The sequence below is a fragment of the Dama dama genome, chromosome 22 (genome assembly GCF_033118175.1).
Source record: "Dama dama isolate Ldn47 chromosome 22, ASM3311817v1, whole genome shotgun sequence".
In the NCBI taxonomy this organism is placed as follows: domain Eukaryota; kingdom Metazoa; phylum Chordata; class Mammalia; order Artiodactyla; family Cervidae; genus Dama; species Dama dama.
In genome coordinates, this window is record NC_083702.1 from 53,476,635 (window position 1) to 53,501,098 (window position 24,464).

The following is a 24,464-nucleotide window of genomic DNA, read 5'->3' on the forward strand; positions in this document are numbered from 1 at the left end:
ATGTCCATGTGTAAAAAGCAAAGGACTTTTGCCGATCTCTGTTACTCCAGTCACACAGAGATTGGCTTGGAAGATGAAGTGGACCAGTGTCAAATATATAAGTACAAAGCTTATATTCAAAGGTAACCTCTTTGTGTCCATCACTAGACGAATCAGGTAATGTGATACCAACATAACATAAAAATGGAGCTAGTGCACGGCTTTTTAAAAGATGCATTCCTTTCTCTTGAAAGGGAAAGGATTATAAGCTTTTTATTTTCTTGTTAATATTTATACCATTTAAAATGTGTTTTCCAAAAGTTTGTCTTTGAATTGTTGAGCCCTTTACTAGGAGTTTTTAAAAGTGTTTTCCTGTGGAGAAATGCATCTTAATTTAGGCATGCAGCCACCTTCATGATTTCATATAAATTCTAAATGGAAGCTATGAGCTGATATTTAAATGGTGCAACATAGTTACTTACATGTTTAATTTTTTAATGAAGATTTTGTTTCCTGCGCTTTACAAATGTTAGTTATGGTTTCTAAGAAAAAAGCCTGCGGGTTCAAAAACAGCGTGTATAACACTTTAAATTATCAGAATTGAACTCAAATAATGTGTCCTCAAAATTTCTTTAAAGCAGGTATTTGGAAAAGACCTATTGACGTAAACATATTTCTATTCTCTTAAAGCCCAAAACTAAGTAGATGACATCTTTCTCTCTTAAAAGAGACATACGTAGGATGAACCTAGTGTGAGATCTATGTGTTTGTTAACCACGGGGTGAAGGGAAGCTAAGAGATTTTGAAAGTTATGACTTATGGACTGATCAGGACATACTACATACCTTTTAAGAGTAATTACAATATTCATTACTTCATAATTTAGAAAGAAATTTTGCCTTTTATGAACAAGGCTAAATCATTGCTTTATACTAGTTTGGGATGACTTTCCTTACTCAACAAAACTGTTACGTGGATTCAGTCTTTGGAAGAACAAACCATTTCCTCTCATTAATGAATTTCTATTTTGGAAGAATTGTAGATAAGTAAAGAACTACAGAGAAGAAAATAATACCGGGAAGAAACTAGTCGCATTTCTCACAGGCTAGAAAATTTTTTTCATTTTTCTTCCTTGACTTTCTGATTTTTCAGCCTTGGTGGTTGCAAAATAAATCAGGTAAGTATCTATATTTTGCCTTTCTACAATGTTCCTTATTCCAGCAGACTCAATGGTCTTTCATTTAGGAGAATCCCATACTTAAATTGTGCTAACTTTAGTAAGGAGCTACTTAATTGTAGTTTTCTGGGCATATGGTCTAATAGCTCTGTATGTGATTCCTAAATAAAAAGCAATGTAAGTTTTCTGACATTACTTAACTGATGCTATATGAGATGTGTATTGTTATATATTTTTCTGGGTCATTTGGCAGAAAATAATGCAATTCATGAAGAAGCCACATATGAATAGTAAGAAAATGTGTCTTTCTAAGGCAACAGTGAGACCTGTAAAATAAGAGTTTCACTATATCAAGAATATTCTAAAAAATGATCAGCATATACACAATATGGCATTAAGCCCATGGCATCTCTTGAAAACTAACGTCTCAATATTCAGTATGTTTGACTTTGGTGAAGAGACTTGATCTTATTTGAAATATAGAGTGTGGCGGAAGGGAACATGTATTTGAAAATCCTTTACTTTCATGTTTTACAAAAGATACCTAGATCCCCCTTTTGAAGTTACCTTCTCTTGAAAGCAGATCTGATGTCAATGTTTGGAGTAGTCCCAGTAGATTCTTTGAAAGGAAAGAAAACGGTAAAATAAACATCCATGAAGAACCCAGTTTTGTGTTCAGTTCCTCTCCAGGCTGTGGGGATTCTTCCGATGCAAGGAATCAGCTGAAGGGGGTGGGGAAGGGGTGGCTCTCCTCCGCTGGCTGAGCTGCTGAGACATCAGAGCTTATCCTCCCTCCCTCAGAATCGATGATGGGGCTTTAGGAGTTCCCCTATCCTGTTGTCATTCCACCTGTGTGCCCATTAGAATCATCCAAGGAGCTTAAAAAATATCAGCTTCTTCATCTCCCTGCTGAAAATTTTGATTCACCAGATTGAGGATGGGCACCCAGAAATCAGTATTTTTAGAAAGCCCCTTAGGTGATTCTCAGATGTCTGGCCAGGTGAAGAAGCAGTGCTCAGGACCAGAGTCCCACTTAATATTGAAATCTCGACAGCACCTCCACCCATGGTCCTTCAGCCTCTTGACAATTCTCAGACTGGGACTCTCACAGCCATCTGTGGTGTCTATATATGGCTTTAAAGAAAGAGCTAGTGCTAACGTGAATATAAAACTCACCTTCTCATAATTTCCACCTTTCAATTCTAATCTGCCTAAACACTTCTCGAAGAAACCGAAAATGAGCCTTTCCCTCTTTCTGTGACAGCCCTTCTGTGACTTATTACAATGAGTCATAAATGCTGGACCTCCTTCACCTACACATTCAAGGTGAATGGACCATGATTCCTGGATTCTTCATCCTCCCAGTTACCCTACTCCAGGAGGGATCCCAGTGGAGATACAGTGCCTATGACCAAAGGCATGACCCCCAAACATGGAACAAGTAACATGTTACAGAGAGCCATAGCACTTCCTAACCTAGATCCTATAACATTCGTAACGCTCTGGTTTTAAATTACATCAGCTTTGTCTAAAAATACGAAGCTATGTCACACTTTTGATTTCTTACCAAGTCAAATTTCCTTTTGTTTAATTATTGAAGTATTGCTTTTTTCCCCTAATCTACATATATACCTTTAATTTATTCTTATCAAATTCACTCTTGGCAGTACACAGAACATATAGATGAAGAATGTCTGTATCTGACATTAGTCCTTATAAGAGAAAATCCTCCCTTCTACCTGGGTTTCCTGACATTCTTGTCCCAGGAAACTTTATTTTCAAAATCTCATACTAATAAATGATCTTATTCTCCTCTATCCTTTCACACCCCATTAAAAAAAAAAAAATCACACTTATCTAGACTAGAAGCCTCTCTTACCATGTACTTCAAGATCGAATGAACAGCTGTCAAACTTATCCTTATAGGTGACCTCACATCTGTAGTTTCCTGCGTAGTTCTCTTTGGCTTTGATGATCTGCATCTCGAATGTGTACACCTGCAATGAAACGCATCCGAACATATTTCAGTCCTACCCTGCTGGCAGAAAAAAGCCACCGCATTGCAGTTATTTCCCCAAGTCCACAGCGTTGGCTTAAAGATGTGTCTGATCTGGGGATTCAGGCACAATGTTCTCAATACAGGAGGGGTCAGAGCAGTGCTCTGAAGCGCTGGGCACAGCAGGGCCGCCACTGGAGGATAAACACTGGGAATGGTAATTCCAGTGGGTGTTCTGGAACTGAAGTCCCTCAAAGCTGAACCTGAAAATGGCCTTTGACGTATGCGGAGGAGCAAGCCAGCCAAGCCCCTGCAGAGGGGCTCAGGGTCATACCCGGCTATGTCTTTCGAAGGTTTCCTTCAGCTGGAGGTGCTTCCCAGCTTTGCTGGCCAGGTCCATCCATTTCCCTTTGAACCATTTGACAGTGGGCTTTCTGAGAAGATCTTCAGCTTTGACTTTGGCTATAAAGGTGATATTTTCCCCTAGGAAAAAAACACAGGCAATTCAGACTGTGGTTTAAAAATTACCGTTTGGGGCTTCCCAGGTGGTGCTAGTGGTAAAGAGGCTGCCTGCCAATGTAGGAGACAAAGGAGATGTAGGTTTGATTCCTGGGTCAGGAAGATCCAGGGAGGAGGGCATGGCAACCCACTCCAGTGTTCTTGTCTGGAGAATTCCATGGACAGAAGAGCTTGGCGGGCTACAGTCCATGGGGTCGCAAAGAGTCAGACACGACTTGAAGCAACTTAGCATGCACAAAAGGAGTTAGACAGGGCTACTATGATGTGACTGGCACAGCTGGAATTGAACAATGGAAGGGCCCTGACATTTTTTATGAGCACCCTAGGTTCTAGGATACTCCAACTGCTTCTGCTTTTGAGGTTTATGGAGCAGAAAAGGAGCAATGGGGAAATTAGTGGAAATAATTTTGGAATCCAAGCACATATAATGTGTATAAAACAACCTATTCAGGCATACCTCATTTTATTGCACTTTGCTTTATTGTACTTCAAATTTACTGGGTTGTTTTTTTTAAACCAATTGAAGGTTTGTGGCACACCTGCATCGAGCAAGTCATTTTTCCAATCTGTGTCACATTTTGGCAATATTTCAAACTTTTTCATTATTGTTATGCTTGTTATGGTGATCTGTGATCAGTAATCTTTGATGTTAGTATTACAAAAAGATTATGACTCACTGAAGGTTCAGATCATGCTTAGCATTTTTTAGCAATAAAGCATTTTTAACGAAGGTAAGTACATTGTTTTTTTTAAACATAACACTCAGTTCAGTTCAGTCGATCAGTTGTGTCCAGCTGTTTGTGACCCCATGGACTGCACTACATCAGGTTTCCCTGTCCATCACCAACTCCCAGAGCTTACTCAAACTCTTGTCCATTGAGTTGGTGATGCCATCCAACCATCCAACCAACCATCTATTGCATACTTAAAGGACTATAGTGTAAACATAACTTTCATATACACTGGGAGGAAAAAAATTCTTGGGATTTGCTTTATAATGATATTGGCTTTATTGTGGTGGTCTAAAACCAAATCCACAATATCTCTATGAGTATGCATAAATGTGAAAAAATGAGAAAACACATACATACCATATATTAAATATGCATATGTATATATATATGGATTTTTTCCATCCTTTTTATTAGGCAAGATAATGCTAAGACTGGAGTTATAAGAATATGACTAAATGAAGCTGATCTTTTTGAAGTAAAGTCTCCTATCTATTTGTATTGACTCATTAGACCTAAAGGACATCAAAATTCCAGCCCAGTGGCCAGTTCAGCATTTTGGTGTCTTCCACAAACACAAGGAGAGCAAGCATTTCTATTCATATGCAGTGTGCTTCTATATTCCAGGCCTAAAAGAAGTAATTTTAGACTGTAGTCAGCTGTGTGTTCATTTGCAAAACATTTGGTGTCAAAGACTAGTTCTGATCACAATATTCCTTATAAAAATTCATTTAGCTAAAAGTCTTGGACCCCCTGGTCACTCTCTGGCTTACCACTTTGTTTCCTTCATGGCATCTGTGATGGCGTTTGTGGTGATTTGTTTAATTTCTTCTTGTTTGCTCATCCCATTAAGTCTGTAAATTCTGAGTGCTCACATATTTCACTCAGTGTTTAGTACAATGTCTAAAACAGGAGGTGTACAGTCAATATTCATTAATGAATATATTCAGTTAAACCGTCTATCTGATCAGCTTCCTCTGAGACATTGCAACTCTTGATCCAGGATGTGTGCAGATTTATAATCATTTTATGGAATGAGGTGTGTTGTAATGACGGCAAACACCGGCTCACCAACTTTCACGGTTCCACCTTGAGGCTTCCACTTGAAGATATGCCAGGGACTATTCAGAGTGCTTCATGGGTAGTATTATCTCCATTTTACAGATGAGGAAACTGATTTGAACCTACCCTGGCCGGGGTCCAGACACTCAACACTCTGTGCTACAGATTATTGAAACAATAGCTGTCACTCAAAAGAATACTTTTCAGCCATAAGAAGGAATAAAACACTGATTCATGCCACAACTTGGATAGACCTTGAAAACATTATGCTAAGTGAAAAAAACCAGATACAAAAGGTCCCATATTATTGTGTGATTCCACTTATATTAAATATCCAGAATAGGGACCTTCATAGAGACAAAGAGATTATCGGTTGCCAGGGTTCGGGGAGGGAGAAAGCGGGATAGAGCTGGACAGGATGCAGGTTTCTTTTGGGGGAGTGTGTGTACTCAGTTGTGTCCAACTCTTTGTGACCCTATGAACTGTAAGGCCAACAGCCTCCTCTGTCCATGGAATTTGGGGTGATGAATGTATTTTGGTACTTGGTTATACAGTTGTTTGAAAAGACCCTGATGCTGGGAAAGATTGAGGGCAGGAGGAGAAGGGGATGACAGAGGATGAGATGGTTGGATGGCATCACCGATTCAATGGACATGGGTTTGGGTGGACTCCGGGAGTTGGTGATGGACAGGGAGGCCTGGCGTGCTGGGGTTCATGGGGTCGCAAAGAGTCGGACATGACTGAGCAACTGAACCGAGCTGAACTATACAGGTGAGTGTACTAATAGCTACTTATTACTCATTGTAAAATGCTTAACTTTATGTTATTTGAATTTCGTCTTCATCTGAAAAAAAAAAAAAAAAGACCAGGATTTAATGCTTGGAACTCACCAACTTTCACGGCTCCGCCTTGAGGCTTTTCCACGAACAGGGTGGATAGCTGACTGTTGGCATTCTGCTTGTCCTGCTCTTCCCCAGCTGGTGGTTCACCAATAGACCATTCTAATGAGCGGGAAGGAGGAAAGGGATCATTTCAGGGCCAGGTTCTTTTTAGGCACACTTACTTACCTGGCTTTGTTTTTCTTATCAACACAGAAGCTTCTCTCTGTCTAATTAACCTGGATAAATATAACATCATTTTTTCCATCCACCTTCCCAACAGCCATCAGTAGAGACTAAGCGATTCCCATTTTTAAAGGGCTATCTCTTCCAGATGGAATCTAATTTCTAGGAATAGCAAAACTTCTCAGAAAGGTTGTTACTCTTTCCTGGCAGCCAAGTTCCCTTTGTTTCCTAGTTCTGCTTATCCCCTAACTGATAAATACCCATGGGAAGGCCATGAAAGCGGAGCCTTAGTGTTTTTCCAGGTGACAGGCTATAAAGCCTTGTCTGTACAACAGCTGAGTTGGAAAAGACTAACGGGATGGATCAGTCTGCAGGTCGAGCGGGAAAGATCAGGCTGCCAAGCCTGGCCTCATATGTCCAGATTCTTCACTGATGTATCAGTAGATAATTCCATGATGCTTGTATGATGTGGCCTTAGTTTGACAATTAACTAACAGATCGTGACCTGCAGGCACAGATTTCAAGAACTCTAGGATCATCCTGAAAGAGAGGGGAAAAACTAGAAAAACAGAAAGAGAAATAATCTCTTTGAGGCTTTCCCATGAAGACAGACAATCTGGAAATGAAGCTTATGTTGCATTTTCTAGTTTGCACTCCAGGTGCTTAGGAGGTATCAATCAGCTGTCCAATGAGGAGAGCAGGAGAGAGAACTGTAGAAAGTTCTTCTGTCTCTGAGAGCTGAATGAAAGGAAGTTCAGTTTCAGCCACTAATAACTGGAAAAAAAAGTGCATGGGTTGGCAACACTCAACCTGTTAATGTTTCTTGAAAAGGAGGAAATGTAGATTTAGTTATTTTAGTTCCCATGTGTCAATCATGCTTAGTATTCCTATCCATAGACCATCATTTTCACAGTGGAGTTAAGCAATGTTTTCACGTGATTGTACAATTTTTAAAAATACTCAAGTTGATGTTAAAATTTTATGTTGTGTATATTTGTGATAGTGCAGAGTGGCCATTAATATTTGAAATGTGAGGACTTGGATTTTCTGTTTTGCTCGTTTCTATCTCAGAAAGGGTCTGCAAAAATGCCCCACCCACAAAGAGGTCCATAGCAGAATCAGTCCTCACTCAAACACAATTGTTGGATAAATGAAAGAAGAAATAACCATCCAGAATTGTGGCTACATCAGGTTACATTTGGCAGTATTCTTTTTAAGTGCATGTAAATTTCTATAAAAATAGGAATTATTATCCAATGTCAATACATCCTCGGAATGGTGATTTTAAAAGTCTCTTCATCTCTATGTATCTGCCAAATGTTAAAATGATAGTGGTAATGAAACAAAGGAACCTGTGGTGTATGTGGCTAGATTTCTGAATTCGTGTGGGGGTGTGTGTATGTGTATCATGCAAAATTAATTGTTTCTTAATGCATTAGTTTTCTAGTCAGAGAAATGTAATGAAAGACTGCTATAAAAGCTACAAACTGAATAAAACCAAGATTAGAATCAAATACAGCTTCAAGAAGTGACGTCATTAGTGATTACTATATTAGGATGAGGTCGAGACACCTTGCTTCCGGTGTGTGCTCACCTGAATCTTTTCTTTCCAGAGCCCGACTACCCAAACCTGAAAGGAAAGTGTGATTTGGATGACACAAGGGGAGGGGAGAAAACGGAATGCTGGCTTTAACCTTCTTGGATCCCCCAAATCCTGTCTCTTTTGATGATGGGGAGAAAAGACACTAGAAGTTGGTCTGGATGGAAAATCAGTAGTTTCAACTTTGAAAACATTTATAAAAGGTATGTGTCCTATTTAAAAAACAATAATTAAGTTTTACAAATCCACATATCTAAAGAACAAGGGGAAAAGAGTATACAACTGGAGATGAGACACATTTTTGCCCCTAAAATTTATATCCGAGAGTTACTACTTTTATTTCACAAAGAAAGCCTCTTTTTAAAAAGCTTCTGATGTTAAAAAAAAAAAATTGCCCTCAAAGCCAACATTTTCCCTCTCTGGCACTGGCAAGAAGGGGGGACCTTGTTCTGAGTTTGGTCTCATCAAGCAACTCTGTCAACCCATCACCTTAGCTGTCAACCAATAACGCATTGCAAAGTGGGGAAAGGAGTTGGAATCATCCTAACCTGGAGGCAGGGCACCAGGAGGGGAGGCGTCCTCTTCATCTGAAATAAGAAAGAGGAGTCAAAAGTCAAGGAGAAAAGAACTTCATCCTGAGTATCCTGGGAAAAGAGAAATCTGCAAAAGAAGAAGAGAAACTACACAAAACACTCAACCGATGAGTAAGCCTTAGAGGACTTGGCACCTGAAAGATTAAACTGCAGGCAAAAGAGAAAAACAAATAAATGTTGTGAAAGAGTGAGAGACGTGGATAATCTCAATGAAAGTAGCTTTAAAAATGGTATTCTATGCAAATGTTTTATGTACTTGTAAATTAGAAACAAAATTAATGCAAACAATCTAACCTTGATGAAATCAACAGTAGAGGTGCATTTTGAGTTATTTTGTGGCAAAAGTCACTGACAGCATAACTCATATACCACATTCATTTGAACACAGACATAAAAGCATATATGTTTTTATATAGTTTGATAACTCAATGCCCTCAGAAAGCCTTATAATTAATTCTCCTTCTGTATTTAGGAAACAAAAGTCAACAATAACTAGTATGTATCAACTTGTTATACTAAGTTCACCAGTAGTTACTATAGAAATTTTATCTATCTTTTCCCAAGATTATATTGGTGTTGGACAATATAATCTGAAAAATATTTACCAATTTGTAAACTATTTACAAATACTTTACATACATTTATAAGATATTGGGTTGGGCAAAACATTTGTATTTTTCTGTAACATCTTACAGAAAAACACGAATGAATTTTTTAGCCAATCCAATATTTAAAAAATTCAAAATATCCCTTGTAGTGTTTGTACAAAGACACTGAATATTCCCTTTTAGAAAATGTCTGAATTTCAAAGTGTCTTACATTTTAGATGGTTAAATAGGTATTTGGTGTTTATCTAAACTTCTGCTCCTTTCCTCCCAAAGCAGAAAGACTAGTCTTAGTGTAAATAATAATAATCTTTGTACTTAAAATACTAGAATAATTGTGGGCTTCAAAATACGAACTTAAATGACCATACGAAATAGGATACAGAAAACAAACACATGAGACTGTTGACTAAAAAAGTGCTTAATAAAGTCCTGACAAGAAGTAAAATAGCACAGGTACAACATATTAGTATATTTACAACATCTATTATTTACTAATCTGAAATTTCTTCAACTGTCAACCGAAGATGTGTTTTACTACTTTTTTAACAAAATAACTAATGTAATGTATAGAAAACCTTAATGTCATATCTTCAGAATGCAAAAGGTGATTCACTGGGCATTGTGGGATTGAAGATTCTTCAAAGGAAGATCTCTTTGGTCAAAGAAGCTTGGGAAACACTAGGCTAAATAAAGTTACATGTTGTGTTTTAGAGTGTTGTTTGTATGCGATTACTGAAGGGTATCTCAAAGTCTTCAGTGCTCATGAGGATGGAGATCAGAAATGATACAGTATTAGCATTTCCCAAATTCAGTTCATGTTTGAATCCTTTTCTCCTGGAATATCCATTTACTTTCCACTAACTCTTTGCATTTAGGAAAGTCTAGGTATTTCTGCAAGTTTGAGCAAGCTCCAGGAGTTGGTGATGGACTGGGAAGCCTGGCGTGCTACAATCCGTGGGATCGCAGAGAGTCAGGTGTGACTGAGCAACTGAACTGAACTGAGGTATTTCTGAGCTCTTAGGGTAATTCTGCATTTCAGAAAACTTATATAATTAAAATTTTACATAACCAAAAATAAAATGCCTTGCAATGTCTCTATATTATTTGCCATACATTTAACTCAGTATGTAGTATTTTATTCATGTAACCTATTTGAAGGCCTTTATTTACTAAAATACATAAAGAATCTTGATTTAAAGTCCTGTAAAAATTCTTAAAAATGAAGTTTTAAAGTGCAACCAAATCCTAGAAAGCAGCTTCCTTTATTATGTATTAACTAGGAACTAGAACCATTTTGAGTGAAACGAACACTGCATTTTATCCAGGCATGGTTGTTGTTTGTTTACTTTATGCACAGTGCCTGATGAACCCTAATGAACCCTTGAGTTACTTGTTTAGAATGCAAATGATTGGGAAAAGAGCACACACTTTCGTAAAACTAACATGAAAAGAGAAGCCACATTTTAAGCAAAAATTTGATGGGTGAGCAGTTTCAAAGTCCACTAAATTATAAGACTATTTGAGGAACGTGCACACCTATTTTAGACTATTAAGGCACCACATAGAAAACATCACAGCCTTTCACTGCTGTGGCCTGGATTTAACCTGTGGTCAGGAAACTGAGATCCTGCAAGCCATGTGGCATGGTCAAAATAAATAAATAAAGCAGAACCCAAAGCTGGTGTTCTGTGACAACCTCGAGAGGTAGGTTGGGGAGGGCGGTGAGAGGGAGGGCGTGTGGGTATGCCTGTGGCTGATTCACATCGAAATATGGCAGAAACTATCACAGTATTGTAAAGTAATTATCCTCCAATTAAAAATGAGATGGAATTTTAAAATAAATAAATAAAACTTAAATGTTGACATTTAAAAAAATAATAAAGTAGTTTTGTTCCTGTCATCTTTTAGATTGGGAAATAAAATTAAGATGTTGTGGTTCTGACCTGAACTCCATAAAAAAATTGCCTGGTTGAATTTTTTTCTTATGTACCATAGAAAAACAGATTCTACTGCTTGGAGGAAAATTGAATATCCAACTCTTTTGGGATCTGCCTAATCCAACATCACACATATGAAAGGTGTGGCATTATACAAAGATCATTTTCAAACAAAAAATGCAAAATATGTCATATTTTCTTATTTGTACTTAAAAGCAACCACAATGGTGATGAAAGCTTAAACATCCGTTTTTGGCTGAAGATATGGCTTATGTGAATGACAAATTGAAAGCAACAGAACTCTCTTCCGGAGCCACACAGAAGAGAAGTTTACCAAAGTTGAATTTTATGTCTTTAAGTCATGGGAAAATAGTATTTGTAAAGTCATAAAAATAGTTCTTTCAACACTGAAGTTTCTGATGAAGAACATCTGGAAAATGGAGAAAGAACTCATGTTACAAGCCGGGAATTTTCAGGGGTTCCATATGAAAAATCTGGAAAGTGAGGGAAAGAACCCCAGAGATGTAGACGGTATCCATTCCTATAATTCTCCAAGCTCTCTTGGGCATAAAATAACTCCTACCTATGTTTGACTTAAATTGCCTTTTTACAATTAATTTTTAAAGTAAACATACTTAGGACAATTGCTGAGACTTTAGAATATATACAGTTAAAATGTACTGGAAACAAACCTCAATTAAATACAGGTATAATACTTTGTTTCATATAGATGAATTTATGAACTCCTCAAGCAGGATAGTCAGTTGTAGTAAATATCGGCATATGTTACCAAAATAAAAATAGCAACAACAGTCAATATGGAAGGCAATAACAAAAACAGCTAACATTAATTCATCATGTTTTGAGACATTTGATTAATTTATGGTGTTTTCTGAATAAGACACACATCTTCACACTTTGGTGCTTCTGAAATCAGGATTCACTGTACTATAAATGCATTTATTTAATGCGTTCCCCCCCAAATCTATTAAATCAATGTTTCATTTTATAATGGCTGTGTTTTGAAATGTTGAAGTATAGTCATACTAACTTTTTTAACCAAATTCATTATAAATAAATCATGTAGTTAGAATATACAGACCAAGACAATGTTACTGCAGATGTAAATGGACCTAAAGGAAGAAAAAAATCATTTCATTTAAGAAATCATATCATTTAGGAGAAATTTGCTGGAACTTCTGCTGACTCACTTCCTCATCCAACAACCACATTCATGCCAAAATAAAGACTCTTCATCTCAAGTTATGAGACAGTGAACACACACAAGGCTCATTCATGATAGTTTGTGGTAACGTTAATGAAAATGCCTGGGGAAAAAGTTTTCATTTCTGTTGCAGCAATAACCAAGGGCAGTTTTTTCTCTGGAAGGAAAACAAAGAGTGGCAGTAACAATCCCAGCTGGCCTTACCAAAAAATATACTGGCTATAAAATGATAAGCTTCAAAATTAAAAAATATATATCAGAACTTAGGCGTTAGGATGAGTACTGATCTGCAAACTGATGTCTGATTCTAATGCTACTGATGGATGCAGAACCACTCACAGGACCAGACTTGAAATGTCCCACAGGGCTAATCATCTCGGCACAGAAGAGACTCAGTCTCATTAGACTAAGTTCACACATACGATGTTGGTTGATCAAAAGAAAAAAAGTATGACCTCACTTGCGCACCCACATTATTCCCCACCCATGGCTCTCCATTGCAGTTGCCTACTTCCAAAGCTGAAATCTACCGTCCTCTACTAATGGTATTCTCCTCTCTGAAAAGTGAAAGTGTGAGTGCTTCTGTTGTGTCTGACTCTTTGCAACCCCAGGTTGCATGGACCCCATGCGATCCCATGTAGCCCACCAAGCTCCTCTGTCCATGGAATTCTCCAGGCAAGAATACTGGAGTGGGTAGCCATTCCCTTCTCCACAGGATCTTCTCTGCCCAGGGATCAAACCTGGGTCTCCCACATTGCAGGGCAGATTCTTTACCATCTGAGCCACCAAGGAAGGCCATTCTTCCCTCTAAAGCTCCCTAAAATTGGCTCTAGGAGAGCAAGACCCAATTCCCAGACCTGCCCCTGGCACATAGCCAATACTCAGTGGATACTTGAGATGAATAAATGAATATTGGAATAGAAGCCAGGTCTCTGGCTCCACAGAGGATATAGATACTATACTTAGCTTTCCACTGATTTGCTACCTGTGATTATTTCAGAAGAATTCTAAGCCACAGCAGCATTATTTTTTCAAGGACATTATCTTCCAGTATGATCACTCCAAAAGGGATATCTAAATTCCAATGTTGCTGTTTGGTTAAACCCATTCCTTTGTTGTCATCTTGATCGTTTCAATTCCAAGACAGTGAGCAGTATTAGGGAACAGGATACCTAGATAGGAAAGTTCAGGGGCAAACAAGCAAATATAAACAAATAATAAACCACTTCCTGATAAATCAGCTGTTTACCAGAGACTCAGAAGATGTGAAAATTTGACACATCTAATCACAAATACTACTGGTAAGATTGATATCAGAACCAAACAACATTCTGCAACTACAAAAAAAAAAAAAAAAAAAACTCAGAACATTGCTAGGTTGTCACAGAATGATGCAATCAATCTGGAAAAGATATTAAGATGGCTTTGCTATGGATGTTGTGCTCTTTTTTAAAATTAATTTGGATTAATATCATCCGAGAGAGCCATGATTAATGACGGACCCTCTATGACTCTATTAATGAAGGTCAGGTTAAGCCCAGAATGTATGTCATGTATGTGGTATAAAGGGAGATTGATGGCTTTTTGTTCTATCTTTGTCCTGATGGAACTACAATCAATCTAATGAATGTTCTTAATAGCGAGCATCTTGGAGCTATTAACTGAATATACTTCAACTAATTAGATGGTACACTAAAGTGCAAGAAATGTTCTAATCCAGATGTGACCATTTCCAATAATGTTAAATGGGCTGATCTTATATCATCCGTGTGGTCTTAGGATGAGCACACATAATACACAGCACTGGCATCCCATGCCAAACCTTACTAAGAGCATGCGTGGGATGGGTGTTCATCCTCCTGCCCAGCAAATGGAAATAAAAATCTATCTAGATTACCGTTGTCTGTACGCTCAGCAGCTAAGTCAGCACGGAAATGCAACTGATCATTCAATCTACAGGTATTTATTAGGAGATCGCCATATGCAGCTCTCTGCCAGATGCTGGAAGAAATGAGATGAGAGGTCCAAAGAGGTGTTAAAACTTGGTGCCTGACCGTCACAAAGCTTACAGCCTGTTAGGAAAAGGAGTGAACAATTAATACAAGATTAAGTGGAGAAAAGGGTGATTTAGTGACACACACAATCTAAGAAAAATCAGGAGAAAGAAGAGGAAGTGAAAGTAAGTTAGGATGGTCATGGGAAAAAGTAGCACCTACCTTGAATGATTAGAAAGAATTAGATGGACTGAGGGTTGGGGGAGGGTGAAGGACAGCAATTCTAGTGTAAACTGGAAGGCAGGTCTTTGCACCTGTCAGTCTTGCTTACGCTCATGCAAGAATTCTTTCTCAACCAGGGCTATATATGTAGCAATGATTATTGTGTCTACTTTTCACTTGAGTATTTTCTTTGAAATTTCCCTGTCTTTGATGAAAGTAAGTAATAATTGAAGGGGACTGGATATTTAGAAGTAACTTCCACCACCTCCCTTCTTTATTTAGGGATGTCACTTTCTATCCTAAATTGATTTGCTTTCTACACATGTAGAGCAAACACATACATGGCAGTTTATGTTCCTGAGCATGTGACTGCATGTGGCCATGACCTTGTTTAACTTCTGCAAATGTCAGGGGAAAAAAATGTTACCAATTTCAAAATGCCCTTCTTGGTCATATGACCTTGCTCTTTCATCATATTATGTTCTGCATAAAGAGCTTTTTGGATTGGTAGACTGGTTGGTTGGTTGATTTTAACTTAAAGGTAGGCATTTTCTCATTTAAACATACAAATATAATGTGGCTTTTCAGATTAAGGGTCAGGCACAGGATTTGTTAAAACTTTGACTGTTTGCCTTCTGGGATTACATCATATGCTCTGTTGGTTAAGCCTTACAATCTGGTCCAAGCACCTTTCCAAATCTGGAAACAGGTGTACACTATCAGCCTTGCAAAGAATAATATTACAATAACTTCAGCCAGGATGTCCAAACCTCCTTGAACCCATCTCGTGGAAGGTGTTCTAGGAGTTTGCACTCTCTGCATTCCATAAGCAAATAACCTTCAGACTGGTCCATGTGGCTGGGATTAGCATTCATGTTACTATCCATGGAAGCCATGAAGGTCAAGGACAAAGTGAGTGTACTAACATTAGGTATTCATTTATGAGAGCTGTAAATTCAAGTTAGCTGAAGAAAAGTGGTCCAATTTACTGAAAGAAAGAAAAAAAAAGTATTTTACTAATGTATAGAAGATAATAATATCATCGGAATTAGTTAATGAAATTTAACATAGTAAGAACAAACAGAAGGGGTTTCCAGAAAAAAAAAAGAAATAATGGATTATTCCAGAATTTAAACTATCTTTTTCATTGCACAAATAGCAAATAAAATTTTTAAATGATGATACAGATGTACAAAGCAAAATTGTCATCTACCTCAGTGGAAACTTTCTTCTATAGGAGACTAATGCTCCTTGACTTGAAACCAATGGTCCAGAATGACAATGACTTCCTCCATGGGGAAACAAAGGAATTAGTATTTCATGGATCCGTGAAAAAGTATATGATAAAGATTATTCATTTTCTAAAACTAGACTACCCCCATATAAAGTGAGACTAGAATAATAATACAGAAATGAATGCTTCCAATCCAATAGGGAGTAACATGATGCTTGCTTAAACTTGTATTATCCCTCTATATGACTCATTCTATAAATCTACATGAATACAAAGTGTTACAAAATGGAATGCTAGTTTTCGAAATTACCAGTGAAACCTATAACAGTTTACACACTAACATGAAAACATTCAATTAAAAAAAAAATCCGGGTAATCAAGAAAGCTTTCCAAATTAGTGTAATCCCAAGAAAACCAGACAGCTCTTCTCCTTCACACGCACATGGGAACTTGGAAACTACTAAGAAATTTGCTGGCATCCCAGCAAGTGCTTGTGATTGTATCATTGCTGCTTTTCTTTTGAAAATGTGATGAAAACTGATCAAAGCACCATTCGTCGTTAATGTTGATTAGGTTGTGCAGATAAGATGCAAAGGAAGAACTCTAAACCACACTGATGAAACAGACTGCAGAGAAGTTCTTTGGGGCCTCCATGGTAATCCTTGCTGAGCTCCTTCTGGTTCTAGCTTTGTTGAATTCAGCTTCACTCTCCCTCCCTCTAACTCACCTTTTCCTGGTGAAGTTCCGGCCTCCTTTTCTTTATTTGGTTCTGTGTGGAAAGTACAAGCACACTTTAAAAAATAGGTTAAAGAGAGTATTTCATTGTGTGATAAGCAACGGGGTGGAGATGGGGAGAGAAGAATTAAGGACAACAGAATGGAGCATGAATGATGCTATGCACTCCTTTAATATGCTGTACATGAATTGCAAATTGGGGAATTATAGAATCACATATAAACTTAGTGAAAGCAGCTAATAAATCTCATCATCTTGGGGAAAAAGTGTTCACAAAATCATGCAAAACAGATTTTGCTAAAATAGCTTAGCTATGCTGGGACCATATTATAACATACTGGTTTGATAACAGTATAAAGTTTGATCACTTCATTTTAGACTCCAACTAGAGACAGGCTTTTTAAGAAAGTTTGAAGTCCAATAGTTTGGACCTCAGATAATATTAAAAAGTCAGGGATAAAATCTGCAATTGTACAGTGGTTTCAAAGAAAATATATGGGTGCCTGTATTAATCTTCTTGGTTGAGCTGAGTGGCAATAAATACAATGCAAGAGCAAGAACATCAGATTGTATCAGTTGAGACCCTCTGGTTTGTATCTCTCCACTTAGAATCATAGGAGTCTAGAAACCTGCAGTGTCTGACTTGAGGTGTATGTAAGAAAAGAATTGTTTCAACCATGAATTCTCTCTCTCTCTTTAAAAATTGAGGAATAGACATCTGAATCATAGCTAACTAATAAGGACACATTCTATGGGGCCCGCTGGTAACCATGACCAAGCTCTTTCTGCTTCTAACTTTGTTGAATTCAGCCTCATTCTCCTCCCCCAACTCACCTTTTGCTGGTGCAGGTCCAGCCTCCTTCTCTTTGTTTGGTTCTGTGTGGAAAGTACAAGCACATTTTATAAAGTATCCTAAAGAAAGCATTTCATTTCACGAGGTGGAGGTGGGGAGAGAATTAATGATAACAGAATGGAGCATGAATGATGCTATGCACTCCTTTAATATGCTGTACATGAATTGCAAATTGGGAAATTATTGAATCACATATGAACTTAATTAAAGCAGCTAATAAACCTGATCATCTTGGGGGAAAAGTATACATAAAACCATGCAAAACAGATTTTGCTAAAATAGCTTAACTATGTTGGGATCATATTATAACATACTTGCTTGAAAATAATACAAAGTTTGATCACTTCATTTTAGACTCCAACAAGAGACAGACTTTTAAAGAAAGCTTGAAGTCCAATAGTTTGCACTTCCAGATAATATTAAAAAGTCAGGGGTAAAATCTGCAATTGTACAGTGGTTTCAAAGTGAATATTTGGGTGCCTGTATTAATCTTCTCGGTTGAGTTGAGTGGCAATAAATACAATGCAAGAGCAAGAACATCAGATTGTATCAGTTGAGACCCTCTGGTTTGTATCTCTCCACTTAGAATCATAGGAGTCTAGAATCCTGCAGTGTCTGACTTGAGGTGTATGTAAGAAAAGAATTGTTTCAACCATGAATTCTCTTTCTTTCTTTAAAAATTGAGGAATAGACATCTGAATCATAGCTAACTAATAAGGACACATTCTATGGGGCCCCCTGGTAACCATGACCAAGCTCTTTCTGCTTCTAACTTTATTGAATTCAGCCTCATTCTTCTCCCCCAACTCACCTTTTGCTGGTGCAGGTCCAGCCTCCTTCTCTTTGTTTGGTTCTGTGTGGAAAGTACAAGTACATTTTATAAAGTATCTTAAAGAAAGCATTTCATTTCACGAGGTGGAGGTGGGGAGAGAATTAATGATAACAGAATGGAGCATGAATGATGCTATGCACTCCTTTAATATGCTGTACATGAATTGCAAATTGGGAAATTATTGAATCACGTATGAACTTAATTAAAGCAGCTAATAAACCTGATCATCTTGGGGGAAAAGTATACATAAAACCATGCAAAACAGATTTTGCTAAAATAGCTTAACTATGTTGGGATCATATTATAACATACTTGCTTGAAAATAATATAAAGTTTGATCACTTCATTTTAGACTCCAACAAGAGACAGACTTTTAAAGAAAGCTTGAAGTCCAATAGTTTGCACTTCCAGATAATATTAAAAAGTCAGGGGTAAAATCTGCAATTGTACAGTGGTTTCAAAGTGAATATTTGGGTGCCTGTATTAATCTTCTCGGTTGAGTTGAGTGGCAATAAATACAATGCAAGAGCAAGAACATCAGATTGTATCAGTTGAGACCCTCTGGTTTGTATCTCTCCACTTAGAATCATAGGAGTCTAGAAACCTGCAGTGTCTGACTTGAGGTGTATGTAAGAAAAGAATTGTTTCAACCATGAATTCTCTCTCTCTCTTTAAAAATTGAGGAATAGACATCTGAATCATAGCTAACTAATAAGGACACATTCTATGGGGCCCCCTGGTAACCATGACCAAGCTCTTTCTGCTTCTAACTTTATTGAATTCAGCCTCATTCTTCTCCCCCAACTCACCTTTTGCTGGTGCAGGTCCAGCCTCCTTCTCTTTGTTTGGTTCTGTGTGGAAAGTACAAGCACATTTTATAAAGTATCTTAAAGAAAGCATTTCATTTCATGAGGTGGAGGTGGGGAGAGAAGAATTAAGGACAACAGAATGGAGCATGAATGATGCTATGCACTCCTTTATTATGCTATACATGAATTACAAATTGGTAAATTATAATAGAGAGTCACACTAAACATAATTAAAGCAGCTAATAAATCTGATCACCTGGGGGGGGGAAAGTGTACATAAAATCATGCAAAATAGATTTTGCCAAAATAGCTTAGCTATGCTGAGACCATATTACAACATACTGGTGTGGAAATTGCATAATGTATGGATCACTTCATTTTAGACTCCAACAATAGACAGACGTTTTAAGAAAGATTGAAGTCCAATAGTTCAGACCTCTAGATAATATTAAAAAGTCGGGGATAAAATCTGCAACTGTACAGTGGTTTCAAAGAAAATATTTGGGTGCCCATATTAATCTTCTCAGTTGAGTTGAGTGGCAATAAATACAGGAGCAAGGAATAAAATTGTATCAGTTGAGACCCTCTGGTTTGTATCTCTCCATTTAGAATCATATGAGTTTAGAATTCTGCAGACAGTGACTGATTTGTGGTATATGTAAGAGAAGAATTGTTTCAACTATAAATTCTCTCTCTCCCTCTTTAAAAATTGATGAATAGACATCTGGAATCATAGTTAACTAATAAGGACACATTCTATGGGGCCTCCTTGGCGATGATGATCAAGCTCTTTCTGCTTCTAACTTTGTTGAATTCATTCTCACTCTTCCTCTCTTCAACTCACCTTTTGCTGGTGCAGTTCCAGCCTCCTTCTCTTTATTTGGTTCTGTGTGGAAAGTACAAGCACATTTTATAAAGTATCTTAAATAAAGCATTCAATTGTGTGATGAGCAATGAGGTGAAGGGGGGAAATCAAGAAATTAATGACAACAGAACAGAGCAGAAATGATGCTGCATACTCCTTTATTACACTATATGTGAATTATTATGAATTGAAGAATGATAATGTAGAGTCACATTAAACTTTTAATAAAAACAGTTAATAAATCTGATCATGTTGAAGAAAAGTACACATAGAAACATGCAATACAGATTTCCTTAAAATAGCCTAGCTATGCTGAGACCATGTTATAACATGCTGGTATGGGATGAGTATAAAATGTTGATCACTTCATTTTAGACCCCAAAAAGGGATAGACTTTTTGAAGAACCTTCTTCGAACCTTCTTGGTTAATTTGTGTAGCAAAAAAAATGCAACACAAGAGCAGATTTTATCAGTTGAGACCCTCTGGCTTGCATCTCTAATTAAAATTGTATTATCAATTGTTTAGATACCTACAAATGAACTCACTGGAAAAAAATAATAATAATAATAAAAAAAAAAAAGAAAAAAAAAAAAAGATACCTACAAATGGTGTCTGACTTATGGTTCATGCAAGAAAAGAATTGTTTCAACCATGAATTTTCTCTCTCTCTCTCTTTTTTTTTTTTTTTTTTTTTGATTGATGAATAGACATCTGAATCTGAATGACCTAATACGGATAATTTTACCAGAGTTTGGAGAAGACTTGTTTTAGGAACAGGGGGTCAGTATTGCATAATAAACATGAAATGTGGCATAGCAAGGGAAACTTTACAGTGATCCAGGGACAGCTGCTGATCTGGAGAAGAGAAAGGCAAGGTTGTATCTGTACTGGCCTGCAGGTTCTGTGTCCTCAGCGCTGGCAAAATAAATTTTAAAAAGTCTGTATGTGCAAGGAGAAAACATACCAAAGAAGTTCCTAAGAAGACTGTCATAGATTTGAAAGCAAACTAAACTTGGGCTTGCCCCCGTTTGAACTAAATGGCACTGAGGCTGTTTCATTTATTTTGCATGAATGCTGAGACACTTCAGTCGTGTCCAGCTGTTTGTGACCCCGTGGACTGTAGTCTGCCAGGCTTCTCTTTCCATGGGATTCTCCAGGCAAGAATACTGGAGTGGGTTGCCAATTCCTTCTCCAGGGGATCTTTCTGACCCAGGAATTGAAACTGCATCTCCTGCATTGGCAGGCAAATTCTCTACCACTGAGCCACCAGTGTATCTTATTTAATTGTTCTCTGGGCCGTATTTTATTATCTAATTGGCTGTAAGCAAACTGAATACAGGGGACTATTTCGTACTAAGAGTTCCTCCACTCTAAACACAGTATATTTGCAGACAGTTATCAGTAAGCTCTCTATCCTTCTGAAGGGCTAGGGCACATGGAAAATATCCTGTGAGTAATTATTGAATGGATTCCAGTTTCTCATGTTCTGAGAGAGGGCACTTTGGTGCCTTGATGGGTAAAGAAAAGTGAAAGTGTTGTTCCTCGGTCATGTCCGACTCTGCCACCCTGTGGACTATAACCCGCCAGGCTCCTCTGTCCATGGGATTTCCCAGGCAAGAATACTGCAGTGGGTAGCCACTCCAGTGGATCTTCTCGACCCAGAGGATTTTCCCGAGCCGGGGATTGAACCCAGGTCTCCCATATTGTAGGCAGATTCTTTACCGTCTGAGCCACCATAGAAGCACATCTTCTTGGGAAAATGCATGTAATTCTGGTTGCCTCCACCGTGGGGGCTATTTGAGTAGGCAGAAAAATGGTCCTGGAGACTCCATTGGAACTTGCCATTCTTCCAATCTCATTCTCTTCCTCAGGTGTTGGATTAAAAAAGCAGGCTTCACTTGCGTTGCTAGACACCCCCTCTACCTGCCAAAGTCACTGGGACTCTTCAGTGCTTGCTTCTGTTGCCATCTGCTGGACAGCAGAGCACCGGGGACTGCAGCAGTTTTTGCTGTTGAGCCTCCGAGGCCACCAAACCTTCCTGGAAACTCCCCTGGGAGCTTCTGAAAGTTCTTGGTGGTGACGCAGTTCAAGTAAGAAAAGTGCTGCTCATCTTCCAGGACTAAGGAAGAAATAGGTGTTTACCTTTAGCTCTGTTTACCTGTAGCTATGTGTGAAGAAATACTGTGAATCCTTCAGCCCCTTGGAGACCCAGCCTCCACAATGAGAAAGCATGAGCATAAGAACTTTGGCATAATTTCCTAGGTTTTATAAGTGAACGATGTGCTATCCAAACCAGATTAACGTAAGAAAGTTATATAAACACAAGGTACAGTTATGATTACAAACCCGTGACAGCCCGGAGTTAGCTTAATACTCACAGCTTCCATGGAGGACAAATCACGCTGGGATGGATGTTCTGTGTTTGCAGACTAAACATGGAAAACCGTAATGTTTTACTCACCTTCCGGGGGTGGAGCTGGAGCTGGGGCCAGCACTTCATTTTCTACAAATGAAAAGAGTAATGGAAGTGTCAGTCTCTCTTATCCTGAGAAAAGTTATTTTCCACAGCTCCAGGCTCTGCTCAACTCCATCTTCCTGAGACTGACAAGAGAGGAAATGCTTCAACCCAAGGCACACTCTCTTTTGGTGTACGGCATGAGGTGAGGATCTAAACGTGGTTTGAAGATGTGGAGACTTCCAGGAGAGGCAGAGTATAGTACTGGACAGAGCGTGGGTGAAATGGGCATCCAGAGGTCCTTCCACTTAGTTATAATCTTGGGCGGCAGGCAGAGCATTTAATGGCACTGAGCCTGTTTCCCTTCCCTGGAAAAATGGACACGACACCTAGCTCATATGTTTAGGGTTGCTGTGAGGCTGAAATGAGACACGCTGAGTACCAAGCACGTCCCTTAGAACCCCAGGTGCTCAGAAAATGAGACCCCACATTCCCCAGAGAGCAAGAGCCCTGCGGCATCATCACCAGCAGCATCTCTTTCTGAATGATGATGAGAACAAAGTCCTCTGGCTTTGCCGCAGTTCCTCTTATCATGAAGTAAACCACTGTTCACTGGGAAAGAGAACCAGCCCCCCTCAGAGTCACAGTCATTCTTGGAAGTTTGTGTGCCTGGAGATATTTTGCCTACATGTATCCAAAGTTCTCGGGGCTCTGGTTTTGAGGTTTTATACTTGGCTTTGGGTACCCAGGATTATAGCAATCTGGCAGTGAAGACTGTTAAAGAAACTTCTACTGAAGAATATATGTCCAGGGTGTTGGGAAGGAGATCCAAGAGGAGACGGTATATGCATGCATACAGCTGATTCACTTCATTGTACGGCAGAAACTGACGCTGCTTTGTAAAGCAAGTATATGCCAGTAAAATAGAAGAATATGTATCCAAGTAGCTAAAGGCATATCCTATGAACAATGGGCATAGGATTTCCCCTGCTGAATCCCCATGGATGCCCAGAACAGGGAATTAGTGACGGGTATCTGAATCAGCTGCTCCTACTTTAGGGCAGGAAGAGAGAGTTAATGAAGGTAATCTCTTTAAAAAAAATTACTTTTTGTTTGATAAATAAACCTCAAAGAAAAGTTTTTGTAGTAGAAGCATATTGTGGGATCCCAGGAGTTTTAGCTTTGTCCAGATCTATGATTTTCCACATTTTCCCCCATAAGTGGCTCTTTCCAAGCTAAGAGGACAATACTTCACAACAAGCAGTTTGGTCTGAGAATCATCACCGTGCAAGTCAGGTGCCCCGTTTTAGTCTAGGCAGGCTGGGAGGAGACAGAAGAAGGAGCCTGCATTGCAAGAGCAGCAAATTAAGAGAGGAGGAATGCAAGGCTGCCAGGAGACAGCAACGTCTTTTTTCATTGCTAATGTTTTGTGCCAGGTATAAATTCCAACTTACTGCTTAAAATGCACAACTACTGCATTTTCATCCAAATGATCATAAGCAAGTATATTACAATTTACTACTGGGGAAATATAATGAAAGGAGAAAAGACGTATCACCGTACAGACAGGCAGAAGATAACGTGGCAGGATGTGATATGGTTTGGCGATATGGTGAAAGCACAAGCGTCCCATAGATGGCACACCAGAGACGCTTTGTTTCTTTGCCACGTCATGGAAAGGATCTTTCCTGCCAGTGTCAACCCGGAGATGAAACCCTCCGTCAAAGGATTTTATTTTCAGAGCTCTGACTGTGGCAATGGAAATCTAATATTGACCTCTCAGCTTTGGGTGAGCTGAGGCTGCACATGGATATCAGAATACCGAGAGTGAGGAGCCAATGTCTTTGACACTCTATCTTTTGGACGGGGCCATTGTCATCCAATGCCCATGGACCTCTTCCTGGATCCCTTTAAGACAAGCTTCTCCGAGAGGGAGGGGATATGTGTGTTCCTATGGCTGATTCACGCTTCAT

At 38.6% G+C, this 24,464-nt stretch overlaps 1 protein-coding gene across 1 annotated transcript in view; it reads right to left on the reverse strand.

Moving 5' to 3' along the window:
* The window catches only part of MYBPC1 (myosin binding protein C1), a 95,028-nt gene that overhangs the window by 53,304 nt on the left and 17,260 nt on the right, over positions 1–24,464 (reverse strand). The window contains exons 2-13 of the mRNA XM_061124169.1: positions 22,498–22,539; positions 20,015–20,056; positions 19,171–19,212; positions 18,341–18,382; positions 17,511–17,552; positions 16,669–16,710; positions 8,677–8,715; positions 8,123–8,158; positions 6,355–6,465; positions 3,487–3,635; positions 3,036–3,153; positions 1,724–1,775 (exon numbers count right to left, since the gene is read on the reverse strand). Of these exons, the coding sequence (XP_060980152.1) occupies positions 1,724–1,775; positions 3,036–3,153; positions 3,487–3,635; positions 6,355–6,465; positions 8,123–8,158; positions 8,677–8,715; positions 16,669–16,710; positions 17,511–17,552; positions 18,341–18,382; positions 19,171–19,212; positions 20,015–20,056; positions 22,498–22,539 (757 nt within the window). The remainder of the gene's footprint in view (positions 1–1,723; positions 1,776–3,035; positions 3,154–3,486; positions 3,636–6,354; positions 6,466–8,122; positions 8,159–8,676; positions 8,716–16,668; positions 16,711–17,510; positions 17,553–18,340; positions 18,383–19,170; positions 19,213–20,014; positions 20,057–22,497; positions 22,540–24,464) is intronic.